This window comes from Leucoraja erinacea, chromosome 6 (genome assembly GCF_028641065.1).
Source record: "Leucoraja erinacea ecotype New England chromosome 6, Leri_hhj_1, whole genome shotgun sequence".
NCBI classification, from domain to species: Eukaryota; Metazoa; Chordata; class Chondrichthyes; order Rajiformes; family Rajidae; genus Leucoraja; species Leucoraja erinaceus.
This window is the reverse complement of record NC_073382.1, coordinates 57,600,445-57,612,865: the sequence shown is the minus strand read 5'-3', so window position 1 is coordinate 57,612,865 and position 12,421 is coordinate 57,600,445. Positions and strand designations below refer to the sequence as shown.

Here is a 12,421-nt window from a genome sequence, read left to right as displayed (position 1 = left end):
ACAGAGTTGATGCAAAAAGGCATCCTTAAAAACCTGTAGCGCACCTGGAAGATATAAGACTCCTTCTAGCAGGCAAATCAGACCATTTCCAAACTATTTGGTCTGCATTTATCGACTCACAACAAGTATAAGGTGCAACAGAATTCTGAAAATAAATGGTTTCAGGACCTGGTGAGGGGGGAGGAAAAATATGAAGTTGGTATATCCCTTCCAGCTCTGTTTTCTACTTTTAACATAGCTTTTGTTTCTTTTTCTCTTTTTTCTTTTCTATGGCTTACTTCCTAACTTTATTCTCTAACTCTTCACGCCTATGGGCCTTTTTTCTTGATCACTTTTTCACACACTCACGATTCTATCTCACTTTCTTTACCTTTTTTTCTTTTTAAAGCTTAAAAAATGAAGTGGGACAAGAAATGTATTCAAGTTATATTTGGCTTATATTATTGTAATGTACTTCTAATAAATACATTTTTTTTTAAATTAAAAAACCTGTAGCGGCCGAATGGTGTGGCAAAGGTTGTTGGGGCAGACGATGCTCGGTCCAGCGGTATTTGCCAGAAAGAGCTTTTGGCGTCGAGGACTGAGAATACCGTTGCATTGCCAATCTGTGCCGCTACGGCCTCGGTGGTTCTCATTGAATAGTGTTGCCGTTTAATTGCTGTATTTAAATTTTTAGGGTTGATGCAGACCCGTAATTCTTTCTTGTCTTTTTTGGTGGTGACGACGATGGTGGAGACCCAGTCCGATGGTTCGCGGACCTCGGCAATGACTCCAATGGAGATCATGTGCTTGAGTTTGGCGTGTATTCTCTCCCGCATGCCATGGGGAACGCAGTGAGGTGCGCAAACTTTTGGGGTGACAGCATGATCTACAATTATCTTGTATATTGTGGGCAATTTAGCAAGTTTGTTGTCAAACAAGTCTTTATAATTGGATAGCATCTGCTTTGTTGGTTCTTCTGTTTGTGGGCAGCACGCCCGAAATAAACCAGACCTAGATCATGGCATGCATTGATGCCAAACAGGGTTTCTGAGTTTGGTTGGACAATGTAGAAGAGCAGGTTTTTTGTCTGCTCGTTGACAGTGCACTTTAAATCAGCTTTACCCCCCCCCCCCCCCCCCCCCCCCCCCCCCCCCCCCCCCCCCCCCCCATGTAGCATGTGGAGGAATCTTTTTTCATGAAGGTTCAACTGTTGGGTATAAATGCAGGAATAGCAAGATGGATTCAACAGTGGCTGAATGGGAGAAGCCAGAGGGTAATGGTGGATGGCTGTTTATCGGGTTGGAGGCAGGTGACTAGTGGGGTGCCTCAGGGATCTGTGTTGGGTCCTTTGTTGTTTGTCATGTACATCAGTGATTGGATGAAGGTGTGGTAAATTGGATTAGTAAGTATGCAGATGATACCAAGATAGGGGGTGTTGTGGATAATGAAGAGGATTTCCAAAGTCTACAGAGTGATTTAGGCCATTTGGAAAAATGGGCTGAAAGATGGCAAATGGAGTTTAATGCTGATAAATGTGAGATGCTACACCTTGGCAGGACAAATCAAAATATGACGTACATGGTAAATGGTAGGGAATTGAAGAATACAGTTGAACAGAGGGATCTGGGTATAACCGTGCATAGTTCCTTGAAGGTGGAATTTCATATAGATAGGGTGGTAAAGAAAGCTTTTGGTATGCTAGCCTTTATAAATCAGAGCATTGAGTATAGAGGCTGGGATGTAATGTTAAAATTGTACAAGGCATTGGTGAGACCAAATCTGGAGTATGGTGTACAATTTTGGTCGCCCAATTATAGGAAGGATGTCAACAAAATAGAGAGAGTACAGAGGAGATTTACTAGAATGTTGTCTGGGTTTCAACAATTAAGTTACAGAGATAGGTTGAATAAGTTAGGTCTTTATTCTCTGGAGCGCAGAAGGTTAAGGGGGAACTTGATAGAGGTCTTTAAAATGATGAGAGGGATAGACAGAGTTGATGTGGTCAAGCTTTTCCCTTTGAGAATAGGGAAGATTCAAACGAGAGGACATGACTTCAGAATTAAGGGACAGACGTTTAGGGGTAATATGAGGGGGAACTTCTTTACTCAAAGAGTGGTAGCGGTGTGGAATGAGCTTCCAGTGGAAGTGGTGGAGGCAGGTTCATTGGTACCATTTAAAAATAAATTGGATAGGCATATGGATGAGAAGGGAATGGAGGGTTATGGTATGAGTGCAGGCAGGTGGGACTAAGGGGAAAAAAAAAATTGTTCGGCACGGACTTGTAGGGCCGAGATGGCCTGTTTCCGTGCTGTAATTGTTATATGGTTATATGAGTTCAGCGGTTCTTATCTTGTTGAAGCCTTGTTATTGATTATCATGGTCACCCCAGGGTCCATTAGTTTGCCTGGGGAGTGCAGGTTAAGGGAAAGTACAGTTGAGCCATTGTCTGTGTTATCAGAATAATTCCCATGGGAAACATCATCTTGTTCTTGGGAATCAGAATCAGACGGCTCTTGTTGAATCAGGTGCAGATTTGTCCTTGAAGCATTGCTCCCACGCGACCAACAACAAGTGGTAAAATGGTTTAGTTTCTTGCACTTGTGACAAACTTTCCCATGGGCAACGCAGAAAGTGGAAATGGTTGCAGTTTGGGCATCTCGTGGCAGGCATGTTCGGACCTTTGCGGGATGCTTTTCTGTGGAGAGTAGGTAGGTAAATTTATGTTATGTTACTGTTGAGGACTGGTGGGGTCAAAATCAGCCAGTCGGGGCTACAGTTTCTGCCATTCGACATGCATGAATGGCTTGCTCTAAGGTCAGGTTCAGCGTTCTGAAGCAGTTCAGCTCTTAGCTTGCGTTCGCTCTTTCCTCCCACAATTTTGATCACGCACGAGCACGTTTGTCAACACACCAAAGCGACACCGTGAACTCGTGTGTCGTAGGTCGCTGATGAATCATTCGACAGGCTCATCAGCCTGTTGCTGTCGGGCAGAAAATCTTGTTCTCTCGTGTATACGATTCGATGGCAGGTCGCATAGTTCTCTAACCTTTCTCAGTAGGACCGTTGGGTTGTCGATAGTTTCAGCTGGCACCAGCACCAGACCTTTCACGTCGAGATGTGCTGGGGCGAATTCAAAGGTGTCTGTGCAGATCATTGCTTCCAGACCTGCTAGATTTAACAGTAGGGATGCCTTCACGTCACCGGGGTCATTTCGGTGAACGATGCGGATATAGTGAGGATAGTCTCGCTCAAACAATCGCCATTGCTCGGCTATGTTAGAATCAAATACAATCGGGCTTGGCTTTCGACAGGAGTTAGCCATGTCGTCAAAATCACTCACAAATAAAAACTGATAACAAAATAAATCACGGTAAACAGACGAGGGCTAGAACCAATTTTCTGACACCATGTAAATAGCTTAGTCTCACACAGGTTAAAGTACAAGCAACTTTATTGTCTAGTTCATCATCACATATGCAGTACATCACATGTTCAGTTTACTCCAGCTACTGCCAGACAGTAGGCGAGTTCTTACACTATACATCATATAATTAGTCGGAGTTATAATTACTAAGCATTCTGATTGGCTAACATGCAATAGCCAATCTACAGGGTTCTTCTTCAATAGGAAGGAACTGCAGATGCAGTTGTCTTTGCAAAATGCCAAATGATTCCGGGAATGCCGAGTCAAGTGACTGAGGGAGAGTGAACGATGGATGGATGGATGGATAGATAGATAGAGAGTGGTAGAGAGCATGTGAGAGAGATGGTGGAGAGAGAGAGAGGGTGAGGGAGAGCGAGTGAGAAAGAACAAGAGAGAGAGGGAGAGAGATAGAGAGATTCCAGCCCCTTAACCCCAAGCACCGTGGTAGATCAGTGCTTACAAAAATAATCATAGAGATCTCGAAATTTAAAATACTAATAGATTTAATCTTTAATAATTTTTAGACAGTATGACTTTTATATCATTGCATTTTATATGCAGCAAGATCTTAAGTCAATATCACCGGGTTGTTACTTTTCCATTGGCGAGTGGTATGTTAATGAAACTTTGGCAAAGCGTAATATCTTGTATAAAGGTATACATTTTATTAAGTAATACTAATCATGGTTTGCACCAGACCACTTTGTGCAATATTATGATTGCTTTGTAATATAACCTCCCAGAAGCGGAGTTGTCAAGTATCCATTAATATATTTGGTTATCAAAAATAAGTAAAAATAACTTTGTGATCATATCATAGGAACAGAGAAGCTACTTGCAACTTCCAGTATATATGGGAAATATTAAGCTTGATGTGGTGACTTGCACATTCCCTGACAGGAATATGCTTCTGAACTAACACTCTCTCTCTCTCTCTCCCCCCTCTCTCTCACTCTCTCTCTCTCTATTCCCCTCTCTCCCCCCCTCTCTCCCCCCTTTGCATGTTCTCCCTTTGACCATGTGGGTTTCCATTTTAAACTGGTGCTCCAGTTTCCCCCCACATCCCAAAGACGTGGGGGGTTGCAGGTTAATTGGCCCTTTGTAAATTGCCCCTAGTGGATGAGGAAATGGGATAACCTAGAAATAGTGTGCATGGTCAGTGTAGGTTGAGTGGGCCGAATAGCCTGTTTTAAAGCTGTATCTCTAAACTAAACATTATGCACTCCACCTGTAGGTATGTATGCACTACATTTTATTACACTAATATAGAATGAAAATGAAAAAAAAATTTTATTCACAATATTAGGATTTCATATATATATATATATATGTGTGTGTGTAGAGAGAGAGAGATTGAAGGAAAAAGGTTGCTAAAATTATTAGAGGAAATCACAAGAAAGAAACTAGAGATATATCTATATTACTAAAACTCTGATCTTTACCGCTTTTGGCCCACTGTGCTGCAATTTCCGAAAGAACGCCGCCACCTATGGCCGTCATTTTTGGTCACCTCGCTCAGAGCCACCCTCCGCCTTCCGGGTGCAGAGGATTTTTCCCATCGATGAAAATCAGAGACATAGTAATGTTTTAAAAAAATTCACCATTCTCTCTGGTGCCCCTGCTGGAGGGAGGAGGAGGGACTATAAAACCTGGAAGTTGTGTGCCTCACTCAGTCTCTGCAAGATGGATGAAGCTAAAGGTCACGTCTCTCTGAGCTCTGAATAACACTGAACAAATGTCTACACAACTGTGAGTCCCCTTAATGTGGTTTGAAAATGAAAATATAGTTTGTTTGAGGTAAAAAGCCATTGCCTGCAAGTGGTTGTTTGGGTGCTTTGGCTTGAAGTAGAAACGCATTACTTACTACAAATGGTGGCTTGATGTTGAAAGGCACTACTTACTGCAAATGGTGGAATGAAATGAAAGGCACTACTTATTGCAAATTGTGGCTTGGGTGCTTTGGCTTGAAGTTGAAAGGCACTACTTACTGCAAATGGTGGCTTGGGTGCTTTGGCGTGAAGTTGAAAGGCACTACTTACTGCAAATGGTGGCTTGGGTGCTTTGGCTTGAAGTTGAAAGGCACTACTTACTGCAAATGGTGGCTCAGGTGCACTGGCTTGAAGTTGAAAGGCACTACTTTCTGCAAATGATGGCTTGGGTGCTTTGGCTTGAAGTTAAAAGGCACTTACTTCCTGTTTGCACTTTATATTGAATTTAGATAAAACGCTACCACTTACGGCTGTGATTTTTGGCCATCTTACTCAGTCCCCCTCCGCTGAGCAGGTGCAGAGATTACTTCCCATCAATGAAAAATAAAAGTGTTATTAGTGTTTTAAAAATGTTGAGAATCTCTCTCCTGTCAATCACGCCATGAAAGCCACACCTTTTCCGGTGGGAGGGGGAGGGGTTATAAAACCCGGAAGTGTGGGTGTGGCTCAGTCTCTGCATGATGGGGGAGGGAGAGGTCACGACTCTGTCTGAGCTGTGAATCAACTGAACACACTGAATGTCTACTGAACTGTGAATTTGGTGTTTTGTGTGGTTTTATGGTGGTTTCACCCTGCATGAAATAGTATGAAGCTACATTTGAATTTGGTGGCCTTGCACCCTGCTTGAAGTGGAATGAAACTGCACTTGAATTTGGTGGCCTTGCACCCTGCTCAAAGTGGTAAGAAACTGCACTTGAATTTGGTGGCCTTGCACCCTGTTTGAAATGGTAGGAACATGGATTTGAATTTGGTGGCCTTGCACCCTGCTTGAAAAGGAATTTCACGGAATAGTCATGAGTCAACTGCCAGCCCACCAGCCGTGTTTGAGCTGCCAGCAGATCAGGCTTGAGGGACTGAGCTGCCACACCAAGAACCCATACCAGCACTCCAGAAAGCCCCCCCACTGGCCACCAATATTGGAATTGGTGGAGAGGTGGAATATTGCATCGGGGGACCAGTGTTAAGCCTGGATGCGAATAGATCGACATCTGGTGTTCCGTATCATGCTGTAATTTCAGCAAATACTTTTTTGTCCAACATCCATTCGATGTTCTCATTGAATTTGCGTGACCTGGTGTCTGCCACTAAGTTTTATCTACCTGGTAAGTAGGTAGCTGATATCCAAATTCCTCTGCGGATACACCATTGCCAGATCTTGTTTGCCAGATTGTCACATGATGTCGATTTGTTTCCACCCATGTGGTTGATGTATGCTACCACAGTGGTGTTATCAATTTCTAATCTCACATGCTGGTGAGATAACCCTAAGCAATATGACTTAAGGCCATGAGAAGCTCCCAACATTTCTAAATAATTTAAGCCCAAAGTGTGTAGTAATGATGACTTCTGTTCATTCCATCTCCCACCACAGCTGTTGATGGAATCCATGGCACCTCATCCGAGAGCACTAGCATCCGTTTGTAGTGTGATAGACGGATTGCTCATAATGATTAGATTGGAACAATGCCTAATGTTTTCTTTCCACCATTGTAGTTCTAATATGGCTTCTTTTGGTAGTTCCATAGGTCTATCAAAATGACCTCCATTGTATTTTAGAGCTCTTATTTTTGCCCTTTGTAAATTCTGATAATATAAAGGTCCGAATTGTGCAGCTGGAAAAGCTGCTATTATCTTGCCAATCATTCTCGCCACCTGTCTAATAGATGGTTTTCTTGTGTCAAATGATTTTGCTGCCATCCTCCTCGAGGGCTATTGCTTTGTCTTGTGGCAAAGTCACTGACATAAGAAGTGAGTTAATGGTAAATCCCAAGAAATCCATTGTTGTTGAAGGTTTCAATTGAGCCACCATTTCAAGTAAGTTCCCACTCACCCCTTGCACTGAGTTTTCCATCAGTTCCTGTTCAGGGTCAGTCCAAATCTGCCCTGCTATGCTGTCCTGGGAGGCAATAGACGCCGAATACAGCCCTGAATAAGGTACTGCAGAGGGGCTGTATGTCTGCGCAGTAGAGACAGACCCCCTCTGGAGTATTGCCTCCATCAGCCGCTCCATTTTTGTCCAGTGCTCTCGGGCACCTGGCTCTTGCGGCTTATCCTGGACCAGCTGCCGCTCCAACGCGGTACAGAGCTTTTGAGCGCTGACTGCTCGCGGTCGCTGGTCCCGCAGCTCAAACGCGTTCCAGTGATCTCGGTCACTGGTCGCTTGCTGCTCCTCCAATTCCTTCAGCCCCACAGGCCCCTGAGCGTAGGGTGGCGTGGGGCTGTTCGAAATCCGAGTCGTCCGAAAGAATGGCTCTGTCGGTTTTGTGTTTAGCCTTTCCACCCGCCGGTGGTGAGGGTAGCTCCGGCACAGGTGCTCCCGACAATGGAGACAGCCCTGCTGTCTGCCGCCGCTGGCTGCCCGTTCCTGCACGGCTGTCCCCCGCCAGCTTTTTTGCAGCTTTGGTTCGTCTTCTGTCCATCCTAGAGGTAAGAAAAACGTAGATCTCTTACCTGTCTTCGTTGGTTTTATACACCATACCGAACGTTCTTCCTCCATCGAAATGACTCGTGCAATGCGTGTAGCGTAATGATGCGCATGCGGACTAGTGGGCTCTTCGTGGAGTCCCTCACGTGACTCCGAAGTAAAATCCACTTCTTTTGCTGATAAATGAATCTGTTGGGGATTATTGAATCTGTTAGAAATAAACATTGCTAGTTGCTACTCTACCCGTACCAGCACTTTTATTAGACTAATGCCAATTTGTGCTCTATTTTTCCAGTTTATCGTAAACTTTGGAGTGCACTAATGTTCTTGGGAGTGATCATTGTTACAATTGGATTCATATACATGATTTACAAAGCATGCCGTCAGAAACACGAGATATATAAAATAGTGGGAGTAATTTTCCTCATTGGTGGTGAGTGAAATCTTTGTATAACTTTCCCATTTATTTGTACTTGCAACCTGTTGTTTTAAAAAAATATATTGGTTAGTATTATGTCAATCTTCCTGCCAAATTATAATCAAATCACATCACACTCACATACTGACCTTAACCAGTCATGGGTCAACCTATTCTACCAGGCTAAGTCTTAAAACTTAAAATATTACCTCAGTCTCATGTTTAGATTTGTTTAAAGATACAGGCCGTTTGGCCCACCGAATCCGTGCCAATCAGCGAGCAGCCGCACGCTAGATCTATCCCACACACTTGGCACAATTTTCAGCAGCCAATCAACCTACAAACCTGCACTGCTTTGGAGTGTGGGAGGAAACCGGAGCACCCAGAGAAAACCCACGTGGTCACACGGAGAACGTTCAAATACTGTCCAGCCAGAACCTGTAGTAAGAATCGAACCTGGGTCCCTGGCACGGTGAGGCAGCAACTCTACCGCTGCGCCAGTGTGATGTATATCCGAATTCTACTGAACTCGTTTTATCTCAAATGGAAGGAGTAATGACGAATGGAGACATTTAGAGAGGTTTTCGCCTGCACTGTTTTAAAATTTTGTGTCTGGGTCATTGCGAGGACAATTAAGTTGGGGGTCTGTTGAACATCATTAATGGAGCCCATTTTCCTTTCTTTCCATTAATAAACTGTTGAGCGGGATTTATAATATCTTCACGAATGCTTTAAGGTAAAGCGCATATATTTCAAAAATGTTGTGGCTTATTTGGACAATACCAGTGCTCCGGTTTCTACATTCCAAAGATGTGCAGGTTCGTAGTTTAATTGGCTTCTGTAAATTGTCCCGAGTGTGTAGGATAGAACTGGTGTACGGGCATTCGCTGGTCGGCGTGGAATTGTTGGGCTGAATGGCCAGTTTCCACTCTGTAACTCTAAACTCCAAAGAACATGGAGACCCAAGTTCCAGCTTCTGACCATGTGCCTCTTTCTGTCCCATTGTTCCAAAGTAGGTAAACAGCACAACTCTCTGTTTATTTTAGAGATACAGCATGGAAACAGGCCCTTTTGCCCACTGCATCTGCGCCGACTAGCGATCTCCGCACTGTAGCACTATCCTGCACACAAGGGACAATTTAAAATATTACCAAAGCCAATTAATTACAAAGCTGTATGTCTTTGGAGTGTGGGAGGAAACCGAAGCACCTGGAGTTAATCCACGTGGTCATGGGGAGAGCGTACAAACTCCGTACAGACAGCACCCGTAGTCAGGATCAATCCCGGGTCCCTGGCGCTGTAAGCAGCAGCTTCACTGCTGTGCCACCGTGCAAAAGTGCACTATGTCCATGCACATGGTTATGAAGAACAGTATATCCATGCAAGTCCACTTACATAATTATATAATATTTATGTTTATTATTATTGTAACGTACCAGGTACAGTGAAAAGCATTGTTTTGCAGGCTATCAGATCAAATAATAGACACAAAATGCAGGAGTAACTCAACAGGACAGGCTAATAGTATAATATTAATAGTATTAATGGATACAATCTTGTCAATCTCAGGTACAATAGATAGAGCACAGAGTGCAGAATATAGTTCTCAGTATTGTAGCACAAAGGTTCCATCAACAAAGTCCAATGTTCACAATGGGGTAGACGTGAATTAGACAGTACGCTATGTTATTGTAGTACCATTCACCCGTCTGAGTACAGATATATCCAAGCTTGTCCTCACACAAAGCAAAATATATCCACCTTTTCCTTCGTGGGAATTTTTCTTTTAGCCCATCATTCATCATGTGATTTACTGCACTTTCATTATGATCTGCTGCATCACATACCAACTTCAATTCCCGTGTAGGATCATAAGCCACAAGAACCCTGACTATGGATACTGTCTGTACGGAGTTTGCACGTTCTCCCTGTGATCGCGTGGGTTTTCACCAGTGCTTTGTTGAGTGGGATTCCAAATTCCAAAGACACGCAGGTTTGTAGGTTAATTGGCTTCTGTAAATTGTCCCTAGTGTGTAGGATAGAACTAGTGTATGGGCGACCGCTGGTTGGCATGGACTCGTTGGGTCGAAGGGCCTGTTTCAATATCACATCTTCAAACACTAAACTCCAATGAACGTGATGTGATCATTGTTTCTTATGTTGATCATCACATTTCCTCTCTTTTGTATTCAGGCATTTGTTTCACCTTGTCAATTATCATGTACGCCTGCTGGATATCAGCAATATCTTGGATGATCGCAAAAGAAATAGCAAATTGCACATCTGCAAATAACAATACGAAATATGGCGTGGATTATGGTTGGTCATTCATGGCAGCTCCTTTTGCCGTATTACTCTCTGTAATCGCAGGTGGTCTTTTCATTAAATTGTCTGCTGCTGAACGCAGTGAAAGTAGTACCACCATTTAAATATTTTTTTGATGCAACCAATTTATATTTTTTAAAAGAGGAAAGTGTCATTATTATGCTGAAGCGGCAAAATTTATCAACAAAGAGACATGATAATATGGACTCCCTTTGATTACAGTCGAAATATAACATTATATAGTAGTACTGGCGTTACATATTATTTGAAATTTTTAATGTATCCAGTGTTTCCTTGATTCCTGAAAGGAAACTGTTGTTATTTTGACAATCGAAAAAGCTGTGGAAAATGCATCACGGTTACTTTGGGGCAGTTTATTCCTATTGGAGAAGAGCTGCTCTATTTCATAGAGTGTGAAATGGCTTGGTAGCTTGATGACAGGTTCTGCAAAGTTTAACAAATTCCCAAAATAATGATGTTTTTAAATAATCAAGAGCTCAAGTTAATTAACTTCATAATTATCTCCCAGTTTATAACTCCCAATAACTGCCATATTATCACGATTTAACAGCGAAAACATCGAGAAGCAAACTATCATTAGTTGAGGAATTAGTTTTAGTTGTATTTTGTAATAATTAATATGTTAGTTGGTGCATAATAAAAGTATATAACCTGAAATTCTGAATTCATCTTTGTTTTAGATTTTTTATAATGTTATAATCAGCATTTAAAAATATTATTTTTAAAATATAATAAAATAACATTTATAAAATAATAACCTAATGATGGGTGTTTTTTTGGGTCGGGGCCCTTCTTCAGACTGATGGAGTGGGAGAAGAAGGGTCCCGACCAGAAACTTTGCCTATCCACGTTCTCCAGAGATGTTACCTGACCTACTGAGCTACTACGACATTTTTTTTCCTGGGGTAAACCAATGTCTGCAGTTCCTCGGGTCACAGTTACCTAATTTGTTGTTGCTCACTTTGAAGTATTGCCTGCTTGTTCAGATATTAATTGGTGGTGACAGAGAATGATAAACAAGTTTTGCTAAAGAGGCCAGTTTTATTTTCTTCCTAGAAATTTGAATAATTTCAGGAGGATTTTTGATTTGGAACATTTATTTCCATAATGTAGAGGTTCACCCCTCCTCATAGAAATCACTGCTGTGGTTTTCTCGATGTCTGAGTGATGAAAGGGAAATCTGAAGTACCTTAGATGTAGTTTGTTAAATGCAAATATTTTGCATTATCTACTCTGTTATAGGGTGGTTTTGTGTATTGCGGCTTTTAACTGAGATTGTATTTATTGTAAATGTGACCGCTTGTAAAATAACATTTGTATTATTTGGTACAAAAAGTCTTAATGGAGAATTACGTCTTTCTGTCGGTGCTTGCTATTTGGAAAAGTATTTGGGCTCTGACACGCACTCTTGTTTTTCAAATAAATAACATGTAACTTAATATCTGCAAAGCAACCTTAATATTTTTGAAAATGAAGTTTTTATCATGCTTATATAATTAAATGTGTGCCTGTTGGTTTGTCATGTTTCCATCAGTTTAACCAGTTCCTTTATATTCACTTCCTCTGAAGCCTTCATGATTTTGCGCACTGTTTTCACATCTTAATAGGAATCTGAGGGGCAACTTTTTCATGCAAAGGGTGATGGGTGTACGGAACAAGCTGCCAGAGGAGGTAGTTACATGGATGGGATAGGTTTGGAGGGATATGGACCAAACACGGGCAGGTGGGACTAGTCTGGCTGGGACATGTTGGCTGGTGTGGGCAAGTTGGGCTGAAGGGCCTGTTTCTATGCTCTATCACTCTATGACTCTATAACTGTACTTTCTCGCTACTAAAAG

General features: G+C 42.3%; 1 protein-coding gene across 2 annotated transcripts in view; it reads left to right on the top strand.

Annotated features, from left to right (window-relative positions):
• The window catches only part of LOC129698181 (transmembrane protein 182-like), a 29,490-nt gene extending 17,406 nt beyond the window's left edge, over window positions 1-12,084 (top strand). For both annotated transcript variants that reach the window (XM_055637134.1, XM_055637133.1), the window contains 2 exons: window positions 8,115-8,252; window positions 10,431-12,084. In XM_055637134.1, coding sequence (XP_055493109.1) covers window positions 8,115-8,252; window positions 10,431-10,666 — 374 coding nt within the window. In that variant the 3' untranslated portion in view covers window positions 10,667-12,084. The remainder of the gene's footprint in view (window positions 1-8,114; window positions 8,253-10,430) is intronic.
• Window positions 12,085-12,421: the final 337 nt, after the last annotated feature.